Raw genomic sequence first — 16,228 nt, 5'->3', positions numbered from 1 at the left:
AAGGTGATAAAATTCTCAGAGAAGAAAATGGTTCACTAGAGACCTCGGATAATTGCCCCTGAGGTCTTTATTGGCCTCAGGTCTCATGCAAGGAAACTCAATTCCTAAAAATCTCTGTGCAAACCTTCAAAGAACACAAATCAATGAATTGTAGGGTTGTAAGAGAACTTAGAGCTCATAAGTAGATTGTCAATAATGTAACATGTTTCATTTATACAAAATTTCATAGTTTGCAAGGGCTTTCATTAGATTCTTACAAAAATATGCAAGATAAGCAAATTAAGTACTATTACCTATTTTACAGATAAAGAAACTGAGGCTCATAGAGTTGAAGTGGTTACGAGCCCCAGGTTGCCAAGCTGGTGAAAGTGTATGAACTAGCGTTCAAATCCAAGTCAATTTCTCTTTCCACTCCACTACTCTTGAGGGTCAGGAGCCACATCTACAGCTCTATGTTGGATTTGCTTATGTGACAATACAAACATATCACTTCTTCAAAATTGAATTTGTTCATCTGCAAAGCACTTGTACTATTAGTTTGATATTGGAAGTGTAAATTTTGTTTTGTGCTTCCTAAGAAAAGACACTAACCCTAGTAAGCACAAAAGAGTCTTGTAGGCATAGAGTAATGTATATTATTTTTTTCCATACAGAAAAACTAGGTATGACTAGCAGGGCAACTGCCCCAAGGCACAGCCTGAAGAGATACAGAAAGGGAAGAAGTCAGCCAAACACCTTAAGACCTGAGCTCAAGATTAAGGCCAAGTAGATAGTAGTAGCTTTACATTGGAGGTAGATGGGATTCAGCCCTAGAGTATGTGTGTGCACAGAGGAGAAGAAAGCTCTGTTGTTGTAAGGTGATATTACCTCTGCTCACAGGTCTAATTCATTGCCTTTCAGAAAAAATGGCTTTTGTGGGTTTCAAAGGCAGCTTCCGGCCAACGTGGGTAACTATGAACACTGCCGAAGACAAAGCTAAAGTCTTTGAAGTGGTGCCTATCCCTGTGGTGAAGAAGAAGAGGCTGTGAGACCAGCCTCCTATCCGTGTTTGTGATCCTGCTGTTATCACTACCTGAGTGGACTGTTTTACTACTGACCCTCCTGAGAATGAGACAAGCTGGTTTTCCCAGCTCTCTAGAGACGTGGCCTGTTCAGAAGCTGCAGGTGATAGCCACGTCTTATCACCAACCGACCAAGGGGGCCACTGGGAACAGAAACTCTTGGTGCTGCCCATCTGGTGAGGTGGCTGGCTGCTGCTCCTTGGAAGATGCTAAATTAGTGCTGGATATACTTTCTGCCCTGAGAGACAACTGCAGTTTTACTGTGGCCTTCTTGTACATTTTTACACAGTGTGCTCTCCCTCTCTTCCTATCTATGCCTCATGAGGGTTTTGAATTTTTTTTTTTAGTGGCATAGGAGGGAGGTTCTGGATCACCCTGACCTCAAAGATCAATTTTAGTCTTTACCTAATGCAGGGAACCCCAACCCAAATGGGAAATTCCAAGAGGAGCTTTGTCATAATTCTCAAGGCTTATATGACTAAGATAATCCACCCCACTGATCATTAATGTTCTCTAATAGTAGCCCAAGGGTACTGGATATGTGAAAAACAGCCCTGATACTAAGGGCATTTTTCTTTCTTTCTCAGAAAAAATTTTAGAGGACCAGTAGATGGAGTTGCAATAGCATGAAATGGGTATAATGATGTGATATCTGTTTTCTGATATCAACAGCAGTTGGACATAGTGATGGCCACTACAAAGCCCCTCAAATACCCATCATTCAGATCAACCCATGTTGGTACTCTAAAATTGGGGGTTTTATCCCATGGTCTGCAGAAGATGATTTTTTAGGAGGGTAAACTTTTATCCCTAGTATTTACTCACTCTTAGTGGAAAACTCTGGTCTGGCTCTTCATACCACAGGAAAGGTCACTTGGTATATGCTGAACATCATAAGTAAAGAATAACCCTGGGTCTGCCCATAGTAAGTAATTGACCAGACCACTGAAGGTCAGGAATCTAAAGTTCACCACCACTACTGACCCCATGAGATGGTGCTTTAGGCTTCCTAAATTGGTGCCTTAGCTTTCTACGACTGGGGATATTCAATAGGGAAACACCCTGTAAAACTACTGAATGCTTTGTATAATAGGAAGCTTCAAATTTTATAGCTAGAAAGGACTATAAAGACTGTTTAATCCAATCCCCTCATTTTAAAAATGTTTAAAAAAGAGGGGGTAGCAGAGAGGAGAAGTCACTTGTTCAAGGTCACTCAGCTAGTTAGTGGCAGAGCTGGGACTAGAACTCAGATCTGTCCTCTCCACTGCACCACATTGCCTCAAACTTTAGTCCTGAGTGCTCTCATGGACCTCTGGAATGGCTCCTCACAATCGTGGAATGATTTAAAATGTCCTTTGAAACAGAAACACTAACCAGGCCAGGCCAATGATGAAGCACCAGTCATTTCCACCCCCAAACCTGATACCAAACAATTGTTATTGGTTTCTGAAATGGCTTTTACCTTTCCTCTTTACCTACTCTGCTTCAGATGCCATATTCTGTTCTGGGATTCACCTGGTGCTTCCAGAGGCTCTGGATATGTAGGTTCAAGAAGGAAAGATTCTTTAGGGCAACGGTGTCAAATACAGATAGAAAGATCCTTGCCAGCCCACCTGTGTTGACTTACAAAACCACAAATTAACATATCTATCTTGTGTTGCATTTTTATTTATTTTGTTAAACATTTCCCAATTACATTTTAATCTGGTATGGGCCGGGCTGTAGGCTGGAGTTGTGATTTTGACACCTCTGCTTTGGGGCATTCCTCTGGGACCAAACATATCTATAAGCCATTTGGTTATACCTGGGCTTTTCAAAGGACTGGTGGGCCACGTCTTAAACACCTGTTGTCTCCCCCTGCTGGCCTTCCTCCCACTTTTCATCCTAATTGCTTTCTTTATTAAAAAAAAAGCCTTGGAATGAGCCTCTTGAAGGAAAGGCTCAGCTGTGGTTAAAACTGTCCTTATCACTAAGTTCTGTATGTGTGGGCACAAGAACTCTCAATATTCTTCTTTTTCTCTAAATCTTGATTTGGTTTGGGCTTTTTGCCTCCCCCTCCAAACCACACCCTACTCCTTTCAAAGAGAGCTAGTCACACCCTTGTATAAATTGTACTTCTTAGACTACAATAGTGAGTCACCTCCCCAAGAATATGTCAACCATTTGGGGTCACACAATCAAATCTCAACCATTGCTACAACCCACTAGTCCATTCTAACCCAGAAAGAAGTAATCATATGCATGGCTGCTTCTTTCTTAACAATACCAAGTTCTCAGGGTAAAGTCTTACATGTCTTTGAAACTTTTTTTTTTGGGAGGGGGAAGATAAAGGGTGGCCAAACCCCATTTAAAAGCATTGGACTTTTGTTATTCCTCCACAATTTCACTTTCTTTGTTTTCCAGATTTTTTTAAAAGGGTCTCCCACTGTGAATCCCTTGGGATGTGATCCCTATAAGGCAGCCAGAAATTATAAATAGCTTCATAAAGCATATATCAGTCTTTTCGAGAATAGATGTTTGGGAATACAGTGAGTTGCATGTATGTAGCACCTAGGTAACTAACTAATGGATGATCTGTGCATTTGTTTGTTTGTCTAAAATAGCACAAATGACTCATAAAGACCAGATATCTGGGCATCTTCTTCATAGTACTCATATTTTATTCCTAATTTCTTAGAAAGGGCCTCCCCCTTCCATCTACATTGGTAAGGTATTAGACTTACAACATATTAGATTTTTGCTTTGTTTCCTTCAAACAAATCTTCTAAAACCCTTGTCTCTTTCATGTTGCCCGAAATAGCTGGTCCTTTTTCGGAAGTAGATGTATAATTTTTGTATGTAAACATTTCTTATAGATGTCACAAGGAGAAAGATATATTTTCTATTTATTTATTATAAAGGCACTACTAGAAGTCATTTTCAGAAATGAAGAGTTGTATTAAATTTTGTGTCACTCACATTCAGACAGATGAATACATATTTGAAAGTTCCCCCGGACCATAGTACATGAACCCATTTGAAGACTTCATTGTTCTAAAAATGGTAGGTTACAAGAAAATTACCCTGTTATTGTTTGGAATAATTGTTGCATAATAAATATTCAAATTCATATCATGATTGTGTCTCCTTTCATTTTTCATTACAGTAGAATTCCTTTGAGTCCAAGGATTTTATAAATTAATGTTTTATTGATGACTTTTAATATAATATTCATTCCTAGATAACCCCACCCACTCAGTGGATATTTCATTGTACCAAAGATAAAGAGTTCAGCAAAACTAACCAAAAGAAAGATCCTAGGACAGTAAGTGTAACATTTTACACTCATAGGCTACCCCCTTGCCCCATCTTTTCAAGGAAAGAGTATGATATATCTCCTCATCTTTTCTCTAAGACCAAAATTGGTCATTCTAATTCTATAACGTGCTGCAGTGGTTTCAAATTCAAATACAAACGGGACAACTAATCCTTCCATAAGGATCCCTGAAGGCCATATGTTCACTTGGTTTTAAAATGTAATATTATCTATATGCTATAGAATTTTTATTTATTTTATTAAATATTTCCCAATTACATTTTAATCTGGTTTCTACACTTGGGAGTGTTGTTGCTGCCAGTGGCCCCATTTCTGATACCTCTGATGTACAGTGAAGCCAGATTATTTAGTGGAAAGGTGAGTTATACAGATCACACTATATGTCTGCTTTTTTGTTGGTACCCCCAGATTATTCATCTCTTCACCTCCTCCTCCCCCCCAACACATACACAGAGCCCTCATTCTTTAGAGCTTTTAATAGTTAAAACACAACTGGAGCCAGATCCAGCAAGGTTGTTTCCACATACTTGCTGTAAGTAGGTGCAAATAAGAGAAAATACAATTACCAGAGGATCATAAATTAAAAGCTACAAGAGACTTTAGATGTCAAGGAGTACAATCCTCTCATTTTACAGAACAGGAAACTGAGACCCAGAAAGTTCATGTGACTCACCCAGGATCCCACAACTAGTGTCTAACATGGGCTTCAAACCCAGGTCTTCCTGACTTCAAGTCTAGCCTACTATACACTACCAATCCTAAATGAAAATGAGATTAATTTTCCTGATTAGTTCCAAGAAGTTATATTTTGCTACATCCATAGATCCACAAGAGAAGGCATATGGGTATTCCTTCTACCAGTAGACACCAAAACTCACCCATGCCTTCTCATCCTGTGTAATTTTTGTCTGTCTTCCCATGAATCCTCAATAGAGGACCTATCTAGTATGCTGGAAACCTACCTCTATCTAGGTAAAGGATTTGTGGACCATGTTGACAATCTGGTGGAGTCTATGGACCCCTTCTCAGAATAATATTTTAAAAGGTATAAAACAAAATAAATAGGATTACAAAGGAAACCAACTGCATTAAAATACAGTTAGCAAAACGTTATTAAAAAACAGTTTACAGACCACAGGCGAAGAACCCTTACTCTAGATCATTTAACATTTCATGGATACCAGTAAAGCAACTCAGGTTAACTGCCTGTTACTTCTCACTCTTGCTTCATGACTGGCCTACTTCCCTTTCCTTGATATCTTTTCCAGCACTCCATCCACATAAGTCATTGTTATTAATGTGCTATGGCCTACTTATATTCTCTCTAATGTCCTTTGGGTCACCTGCATTTTGGAAATAACTCACAGCCACAACTAAGAAAATGTATTGGAAAGATGGGTATTTTTCACCAGAGAAGAGCTTGGAGTCCTTAAAAGCACTTCAAGATTCCCAAATGGATTTCTCCTTCTAGTCAATTCTGGGCCAAGCTCACTGTCTGGCTGTAGCTTTGTGATGCTGATGGACCAATTCAGTGACCCATCCTCCCAACTGCATGCCATTTCAAGAAAGTACTTGGTGGGGGCAGCTAGGTGGCACAGTGGATAGAGCTCCAGCCTTGGAGTCAGGAGGACCTGAGTTGAAATCTGACCTCAGACACTTGACCTTACTAGCTGTGTGACCCTGGGCAAGTCACTTAACCCCAATGCCTCGCTGAAAAAGAAAAGAAAGTACTTGGTGTTAACTATTATTAAAGTCATTAACATGGTATTGTGCATATTGAGGACAAATATTCAGTACCTGCTAAATGCATATCTTGTGCTAGGTTCCATGGATTGTACAATAATGTATATAAGACTATGGTTCCTGACTTCAAGGAGCTTACTTGGACAAACAGCATACATGATAAATAAATGTTAACTAATTGTGGCAAAGACTTTAATAATAACAGTAATAATAAATGTATATAGTGCTTCAAGGTTTACAAAGCACTTTACAAATATTATCTCATTTTATTCTCACAGCAACCTTGGGAATTATGTGCTATTATTAACCCCATTTCTGGAGAGGTTCTGGAAGGTGTTAAGTAGAAGATAAGATTTGAGCTAGAGAAGCAGCATGACGTAGGAGAAAGAAGCCTGGATTCAGAGTCCAGAAGGCCTGCTTCATATTCCAGTTTTGTTGGGGGTGGGAAGGTGGGGAAGGGGAGCAGAGGAAAGGTTCTAGTTTACTATCTGGGTAACCTTGGGCATAGCCACCATTTCTCCAGCTTCTGATTCCTCATCTGTGAAACAAGGAGATTAAAGGAGATAATTTATAAATCCAACTCTAAAGTTATTTGATTTTATGTAATAGATATAGAGAACAGATAAGAGCATTTCAGGTGAATGAATGTTTAGCAAAGACTTATAAGTGAAATATCCTAAGATGTTTCTAAAGGATTGTGAACAGACAAATCTGACTTGGGTAGTGGAATCATGGTAATGGTATAAAACACACATTGGGGCCAGACTGTGGAAGGCCTGGAATGTCAGTCCAAAAGGTTTCACCTGGATTTGTAGGTGAAACAAAAATTTAAAACTCTTTTAAAGAATTTCTTTTTTTTATATAAATGGTATTTTATTTTTTTCCAATTACATGTAAAGATAGTTTTCAACATTCATTTTTATGAGATTTTAAATTCCAAAATTTTCTCCCTCCCCCTTCTCCCTCTTCCCCAAGAATGGCAAGGAATGTGATATAGTTATACATGTGCAATCATGTTAAACATTACCACATTAGTCGTGTTGCAACAGAAGAAACCGAACAAAAGGGGGGAAAAAAAACATAAAAAACCCCAATCTGAATCTGCATTCAGATACTGGATGTGGATAGCATTTTCCATCACAAATTAAAGAAAGAATTTCTTTTAAAAAAAGTTTCAGCTTTGAAAAACATAGGAATTCAATTCAATGACCAACTTTGATTCTAGAAAACCATAATAAAGCATGCCACCTATCACTGAACAGAGGTGATGGATTCAGTGTATATTGAAACTTTTTTTTAAACAGGGCCAATGAAGGAAGACTAAAGCACCCTCTCATGGAGTCTACAGAATATATATGTTTGTAACATGGATTTTGTTTCTTTCTTTCTTTCTCAAGGATCTCAGGTAAAGAAGGGTAAGGGAGGTAGGAAGTAAGAAGCAGAGAAAGTACCCACCTTTTGTGGATGACAAAAATAATAAGCTTTAATTAAAAAAATTAAAAATGGGTTTCATGATGAAAGCATAATTTTAGGAAGAGTCATCTTGTAGTGATATGAGGAGTAGATTGGTAATAGGAGACTGGAGGCAGAGAAACCAGTTAGACAGCTATTGTAGTAGTCTAGGGATGTAATCAAAAGGGAAGGTGGAAGGTGAGAGTGTGTGTGTGTGTGTGTGTGTGTGTGTGTGTTACAATAGTGGCAAAAAAAAGGAAGAGATAGATATGAGAAGTATTACAAAGAAAAAGTCAACAAGACTTAACTGGATAAGGAAGGCTAATGGTAGGACAGAGAAGAGTCGAAGATAACTCAGGTCCCTAGTCTGGGGGAGAAAATGATGAAAACACCATCCAACAAAGCAGAATCCTAGTTTTGGAGAGCAGAGAATGTTTCATAAAGTTCTTGGCCTCCCAGCAATATCTTCAACTGGAACTGGCTTCTCCCAAGGGCTCCCAGACCAGGGAGACCTGAGCTGCAGCTGCTATGTCCTAACCTTTTACCACCTGTCATGTTTGTTTGGGGCTTAAGCAAGGGATTCCTCAGAGTAAAAGAGACTGCTACATCTTTGAAAATGGATGTAACAAAAGGAAAGAGTAAGGATGCTACAGAACGAGGCCATGAGGACAACTATGGCGACTTAGAAAACTCTTAACTTCTTCTTTGCAATGAGTTGACATGAGTTGGAAAAGCCAAAGTCTTCATGGGAAATGACATAAAAGCATATGGCATCATTAGCAGATAGTTGAGGAGGCAGAAGGCAATGATTGAGAATAAAAGATAATTTGTCCCCAAATGGATTAAGGATTCTATAAGACACAGTGGAAGGGGCTAATGGTGGAGCATGTGGGAAAAGTAGGAGTGGTCAGGCATGGGGATAAACTGTATGGAATTGCTATTTTGGAGGAGATAGCTGGGGTAGGGGTTTAATACCCCCAGAAAGGACTGGACCTCCCCTTCCTCACCCATCCAGTTCATTTATACTACAGAGACTTGGAAGAAAGGAAAGTTTCTAGTTTTGCAAGAAAGAGAGGAGTGACAAAGTGTTTTGAGCCTGTATAAGGGCCCACAGAGTGACTGACATTCAGGGCTTTGTGGCATAGAGGTGGAATTTGAACCCAGATCCTCTCTGACCCTGGAGCCTGTGCTATTTCCTCTATGGTGGAAGCAGATGGGGCCTGGAATGAAGATGTAGTTGGGTAAATCCACACCCAAACCTTTAGTCTGTCCTTCCCAAGCCGGCTAATGCCAGGACTTTATGAGTAATGGGCAAGACTACAGAGCAGAACAAGTCCTCCTCATTCCTCAGGAAGAATGGCCTTTTGTTCCAGAAGCCATTGGCTTGGTAGGCCCAACTCTTCACTAATAAGCATCACTCTTCACCTGGCAGGTGCTGGGTGACCCAAGTTAGCCACAAAAGTCTCTCCCCAAGTTTTGGTCCCAGGTTGGATAAGCCAGTGCTGGAGACTGCAAGTGGAAAAAGTCAAACCCAGGAACATAGTATTCCCTTCCTTTGGTCGCAGGCTGGCCTGGAACCTGCATTGTGGGCTTTGGAGAGAAAGCCCTGCTCTCTCTTTTAATCATATGCTAAAAACACCAAACAGGGCCAAAGGACACTTTCCAATCATAAGTTTGTGAGTTCTGGAAAAGTGCTAGCAGGTTTGTACCGCCTGTCCTCCACACAGGCAAGAAGACTCTAATTCGGAGAGAGTTTATATAATTCAGCAAAAGGGAAAGGGGGAAAAAATGTCTTCTAAAATGCATTCAAATTGGGCACTAAGGTGGCACCATCTTTTGAGTGTACCATTGCTCTCTCAGGTAGGCCCTACCAGGTGCACATAACCACATTGGCTTGGGTCATTTGTGGGGGGAAGAGGGGAGGGAATGTTGTCTTGAAATATCCAGGCAAATGAAGGAAAGGTCTTTAAGAAGAGAATGGAAATGAGGATGAGCTAAGATGAAAGGGGAGTGAAAGAAGGTGAGAAAAACAAGGGGAATAGGGAAGGTAGAGTAGAAAGAATGAGGATAAAGGGGAATATTTAAAGGGGGTGAAAGTCACTGAATTATCTAAGTAGATTGTTTATTCCATCTCAATTCTCTGTATAGCTCCCCTTCTATTTAATCCCCTGAGCTTTGACTTTATAGTTGGTGAATCAGTCACTAGAAGGACACAAGAGAAAGAGCACTGGACTAGCGAGTGAACAGAACAAGATCAGAGACCTTTTATTTTCCACCTGTTATGAACTTGGTCTAGTTCCTTGGTCTCAGTTTTCTCATCTGTAAAATGGGAACAATGAAAGCTGTTCTGCCTTCATGGGGTTGTCGTGAAGACCAAGTAAGAGGATGAGTGTGAAAAGACTTTACAAAGTAGTACACAAATGTAAGCTATTATTAATTAATAATTCATATAATAGAATAGTATATTGTATAATACATTATATAATAATACAATTAATTAATAATTAATACTATGCATTAAGTTCCCTTTAAATGAAGAAAACACAGTCTCTTCCTGCGAGAGACTTAAAATCTTATACCAAGGTCTGACTGGTCCACAAGATAAAGAGGCCTCATCCAGCACCAAGGAGAAATCATCTATTAGCTGCTTATTCCGTGGGAATAAGTGGTCTCACGTCATACTTCTGGGTGTGCCTCCTCTTCCCAGGTCCTTTTCTAATCAGAGAGAATCACAGATTTAGTGTTCAAAAGGACCTTAGAGATCCAGTCCAGCCCTAGTTTTACAGATGAGGAAAATGAGGCTCTGAGAAGTTGTGACCTGTCCAAGTCAGGGAATAAGTGGCAGAAATGGGATTCAAACCCAGGCCCTCTTCTTCTAGAGCTGACAGTCTGACTCTGTTCAAAAGCCAGGCCTTACAAGTCTTTTTTTTTTCTTCCAGTGATAGAGTCTCAGTGGAATGGAGTCATTCCATCAAGGTCAAAGAGTCTGGGCTGAGTTAAGAGTAAGAAAGCGTCCTTCTGTTTCCAGTCTGGGAGACAGACGGAGCTAAAAGTATTCACAAAAAACATTCATCAACAATAAAAATTGGGCCTGTCCTATAAGTGCAAACGAAAAGCCAACTAGAAATCCACATGAATTCCAGAAATTCCTCTGGACTTAAAACTCTGCACCCAGAGCCTATTAGGGGCCATGGATTCTGCAGTTTCAGAGCCTTTGCTTAGAAAATGATAAATCTGGCTTCAGAGAAGAGCTGCTGAAAGCTTCCTTGAAAACCTATCTCTCATCTAGGGTCATCATTCCTGAGATTCTGGCTATGGACTTGGAATTGCTTTGTCTCTCAAGCTTAAAAAGTGCTTGAAGACAGGTCGATTAGAATTATAGATCCGACAGCAATTCCCAGGAGTCTATACTTCATCTATCCACCTGCCTTTTGGCAAGCACGCCCCAAACTTTTCCAAGAAAGGAGTTTCACAGCTTCCTCAGTAACTCATTCCATGGCTCAAACCAAGTTTGTGATGAGAAATTCTCTCCTAGATCTAACCTTCAGACCTAATACATCCATCTGCTTTATGTCAACTGTAGAAACATAGTTCTTTATTCTAGGAGGAGGAAGCCACCATTATATCACCTGTCCCTCCTTACCCCTTACTACCACTCCACTTTGGTACCAGCCATTCCTAATATCATCTATTGATTTTCTCTTCCAACCAACACTTTCCCTAAAGTTCTTGGGTTCCCTCATACTCTGGAACTCCTCAAGGGAAAAGCCACAGGTTTTTATTCTGCCCCTTCTTTCTTCTTCCATTTTCCTTACTTTACAAAGAACCCTCATTTATAGAGGGCAACTACCTGGCGCCATACTGCACAGAGTGCTGGATCTGGAGTCAGGAAGACTTATCTTCTTGAATTTAAATCTAGCCTCAGGCACTTACTAGCTGTGTGACCCTAGACAAGTCACTTAACCCTCTTTGCCTCAGTTTTCTCATTTGTAAAAGGAGCTAGAGAAGGAAATGGAAAACCACTCTAATATCTTTTTCAAGAAAACCCCAAATGGGTTTATGAAGAGTCAGACATGAATGAAAAAACTGAACCACAGAGTACGTTAAGAACAAAGGAACAAACACTTTATAGAACAAAGGACTTTCCTTACAAAAACCCTGGGAGGTAGATGGTGCAAGTTATGTGCATTCTACAGTTGAAGAAAATGAGGCACAAAGAGGTTCCCCATGATGACTTCCCCATGGTCATATACCTAGTAAATATCAAGGCTGGGATCCAAACCCTGTTCTGCTACTTGCACTTTATATATTAGGCATGTACATCATTGCTTGTGTGCTATCTCCCCGATTAGAATGTAAGCTTCTTGAGGGCAGGGACCACACTCATCTGTTTTCCTTTCTTTATATTCCCAGTGCTGAGTACAGTACCTGAAACATAGTAAGTGCTTAATAAATATTTGCTGACTGACTGTATTCTATTGCTTTTCCCACCACACTTGATTTTAAAGCACCAGAAGGAAATATGGGGAGGAGGTATAGAACAATCATAGCTTAAAAGGCTAAAGTTCAGAAGTTACAAAGAAGCTGTTCTCAGGGCAGCTAGGTGGCACAGTGGACAGAGCTCTGGCCCTGGAGTCAGGAGGACCAGAGGTCAAATCTGACCTCAGACACTTAACACTTACTAGCTGTATGACCTTGGGCAAGTCATTCAACCTGATCACCTCACCAAAAAAAGGAAGAAGGAAGAGGAGGAGGAGGAGGAGGAAGAAGAAGAGGAGGAGAAGGAAGAGGAGGAGGGGGAGGAGGAGGAGAAGGAGGAGAAGAAGAGAAGAAGAAGAAGAAGAAGAAGAAGAAGAAGAAGAAGAAGAAGAAGAAGAAGAAGAAGAAGAAGAAGAAGAAGAAGCTGTTCTCACTCCCTACTTTCAAGCAAAAACTGGAAATAGACAAGTGGGGGAAAGTACAGGAACTCATTAGACCCAAGGCTCAGTGGGAGATGCTACATGAACAGGCGACACCCCTACCAGGAAGCAAGGGAAAGAGGGAGCGTAGGGCTTGATGCACCCTATCTCAGCTTGGGGGAAAGTGGGTAATAGAAAGTTGTTTGAGCAAAGTGAGTTGAAGGAGGTTCCTACATGATCTAAAGAGGCCCCTTGTTTATAGGGTGGGACTGCAGAACCCAGTGTAAAGAACAGAAGAACTCAATATCAAAGAGTCGTTCTGGCCCTAGAATCCAAGAAAAAGCTGTAACCTGTCAATCGAAGGTCTGTGTAATTCTTTATTAGTCCCACATCTTAAGAACTGGCACCATCTTCTGGGGAGCAAGAGCAATTGCTGGAGAAAATCTGCAGAAGAAGCAATTAGGAGTTGGAAAGATAGAGAACTAATGAGATGAAGCAACACTGGAGAGAACCATGATGTTGACCAGGCTGTGGCCCATGGTGGTGGAGCAAACTGTGACCTTGTCCCTTCATAGAACCCTACCCAGAATAATACTGTGAGTCACAGAGAAAACACAGGTTTTTGCCAGGTTGGAGAAAAACATAAAATCACTGAAGGGGGAAAGGAATTCTCTTAACTCTCCATGCCCTTAGGTCTGAGTTGTCTCTGTGTTATTGTTATGAGCCTCACTACTTTTAAGAGGAGCTGATGGCCAACATATAAGAGAGAGTTATACCTACAAGCTGAACTTATCAGGCCCCACCGATGGAGCCAAATGAGCCAGAAAGAGATTGAGTCTCAGAAATAAACGGGGTCCATCGTGTGAGAAGAATGCCTCTGTCACAAGGGTTATATAGCAATTAATCTATCCAATTTACCAAAATCAAGGAATTATGCTTATCCCTCCTAGGTACTATTACAACCTTCCCGCCCGCTCTCCAGCTGGATCTTACATTTGATATTGGCTAATCAGTTCACCAGTATTTTTAATGATGCCAAGATTCTCCCTGAAATAGAGGACCATTTTCTGATGCCAATATTCTTCCATTGATAACGTATATGCTGTAAAGCATGAGATACTATTCTCTCTGAAGAAATGAAGATGAAAATCTCTGAAAGAGCAATGATGAAGTACATTGTGATATAAATAGATCTGAACTGGACAAAAGTGGTATGAAGGATGTTAGAAATGGTTTTTTTTAAGTGAGTGAGGGGAAGTTGGGGTAGTCACCTAGCAAAAGAAAGGGATACCCAATGGACAGTCAATGTGACCCATTGCTATACCCATGTCTTTAAACTATGAAGAAGGTACCTAGCACATTTGGTAGATCACATATGGGAGTCCACGTACAAGAGTCCCACAGGAAGAGTAAAGATAGATAGATAGATAGAAGATAGATAGATGATAGATACAGATAGACGGATGGATGGATGGATGGATAGATGGATGGATGGATAGACAGACAGACAGGCAGACAGACACAGATAGATAGATACACACACACACACACACACACACACACACACACACACACACACACACACACATATATCAGGAAGCAGTCCCCAGACCTAAGCAAATAATGGTGAGATGAAGACAAATTAGGTAGAACCAATTCTCATGGGACAGATGTCTCTTGCTTAAAAAAAAAAAGTTCTGCTAGCTTTGATTCTTACTATGATATGACACTGATGAATCACTTAATCTCTTAGAGCCTTAGCTTCCTCATCCATATAATGGTGATGTTCATATTTGCCTTACCTACTTCACAGTACTGGTTATGAGAAAAGTTCTTTGTAAGCTGGAAAGACCCACAGAAACAACAATTGCTATTATCACATTATTTTAGAGGAGAAAGGGGCCTCTATTGCCATGTAGTCCAACCAATATACTAAATCAAAGGTTCTTGACCTGAGGTTCACACACCATAAAGTGGTCCATGGACAGATTTCAGAAAATCTGAGAACTTTTTTTTAATATTCTGATAACTGTATTTCAATAAATTGGTTTCTACTGTAATCTAACATATTTTATTGTGTTTTAAAAGCATTATTCTGAAAAAGAGTCCATAGATTAGATTATATAAAGCATGTGCCAAGCACTGTACTAAGTGCTAGAAACACAAATACAATTTAAAAAACCTCTCTGCCCTCAAAGAGCTTACATTCTAAGGGGGGAAGACAATACATAAAAGGAAGCTGAAAAGCACCCCTTCACCTCCCAAGATGAAGGAGTAGTTCAAAATCTGAAATGGATGAGAAGTGAATATGGCTGGCATGGGAACTCCCAGGGAAGGACTCACAAATGCTAGAAGGAAGCTGCAGGAGTGGAGGCACTGCCAGGGGGTAAGAGTTGCTAGGGCCTTTACTGGACAAAAGGGTTCCATTACACACACACACAAAAGATTAGGAACCTCTATTCTAAAGGAATCCTCAACAAGTGGTGATCTACTCTCTCTCCAATGAGGGGGAAGCCACCACCTTCCTAGTCTACTTTGAATAACTTTATTTGTCAGGAACTCATTGCTGACATCAAGGCTAAATTTGCCTCTTTACATCCTTCACCATTGGTCCTGGTTCTGCACTCTTGAAAAAAAAAAGATGTTACTTTCTAAATCACGGCTTTATAGTAAAGAATGTATGGATTATGGCTAGCTGCTCAAAACTCACTTCCCTCAACATAACTCATGGCATACATCACATGTGCGGGTTTCAAAAGAAAACCAGATGAGAATGCAGAGAGTGCTCAAATCACATTTTAAGAAGCTAGTATTAATCATACTGTTCAATCGATACAGATCATGGAAGGGGATATCGCATTGCTTCAAAGTAAATAGATTGGAATTTTATTTTCAGGGTATTCCATTTTAGTTAATCTAGTAACTGTTCCCTATTCTCTGCTGCCATCTGGTGGTGAGTCCTTTATCCAGGGTTCTGTCTTTTCAAATCAAGCTCAGTAGGCTTTCACTACTAACTCACAGGATGTCTGAGCTGGAAGGGACCTTAGAAGTCATGTAGACCAGCCTCCTGATTTTACATATGGGGAAACTGAGGCTCATAGACACTGAATGTCTGGCCCAAGATTACACAAGTAGTGGAGCTGGGGTTTGAACCTAAGTAGTCTAAATAAATCTAGTTGCCATATTGAAAGGTCAAGTGTTAGGATCATATATTTATTTAGAGCAGGAAGAGCCCTCAAATGTCATCATGTTTAACTCCTTCATTTGGAAGATGAGGAAACTGAGGACCAGAAAGGTTCAGTGGCTTGCTCAGGGTCACACAGGTATTAAGTAGCAAAGCCTGGATTTTGCCAAACTCAGATCAGCATATTTAGCGCTGATAAACTAATGTTTCACTTCTGTCTTTATATTCCCAACACCCATCGCAGTGCCTGGCCCATAATAGTTGTTTTATAATTGCCTATTGATCAATTGCCCAAGAGTGGCAACAAGGAGCCTCTTCCTTCTGTGTATTCTCTGGTATTGAGCATTTACCCCAATGGGTTTAACCATGGTTAAGTAACACACTTTTTATGCTATTGGAGAAGTTCTACAAAAGTTCCTAATGGTGGATGACATTTCACTGAATATATCAAACCCCAAAACACTACAGGGATATATCAGTAAAGCCTCCAGTCACTCAAGAGAGATCAACATAGCAATTTACACAGCATGGAGAATGCATATTCCCTAGAGTATCACATGCAACTGAATGGGGG

The 16,228-nt window shown here is 40.3% G+C and overlaps 1 protein-coding gene across 3 annotated transcripts in view; it reads left to right on the top strand.

Moving 5' to 3' along the window:
* CEMIP (cell migration inducing hyaluronidase 1) overlaps positions 1–4,170 on the top strand; it is a 248,981-nt gene extending 244,811 nt beyond the window's left edge. For all 3 annotated transcript variants that reach the window (XM_078151112.1, XM_020965925.2, XM_020965920.2), the window contains exon 29: positions 901–4,170. In XM_078151112.1, coding sequence (XP_078007238.1) covers positions 901–1,028 — 128 coding nt within the window. In that variant the 3' untranslated portion in view covers positions 1,029–4,170. The remainder of the gene's footprint in view (positions 1–900) is intronic.
* Positions 4,171–16,228: the final 12,058 nt, after the last annotated feature.

Source organism: Phascolarctos cinereus, unplaced genomic scaffold (assembly GCF_003287225.1).
Source record: "Phascolarctos cinereus isolate Bilbo 61053 unplaced genomic scaffold, phaCin_HiC Scaffold_3;HRSCAF=262, whole genome shotgun sequence".
NCBI classification, from domain to species: domain Eukaryota; kingdom Metazoa; phylum Chordata; class Mammalia; order Diprotodontia; family Phascolarctidae; genus Phascolarctos; species Phascolarctos cinereus.
The sequence above is the reverse complement of the archived record's forward strand: the minus strand, read 5'-3'. Positions and strand labels throughout refer to the sequence as shown.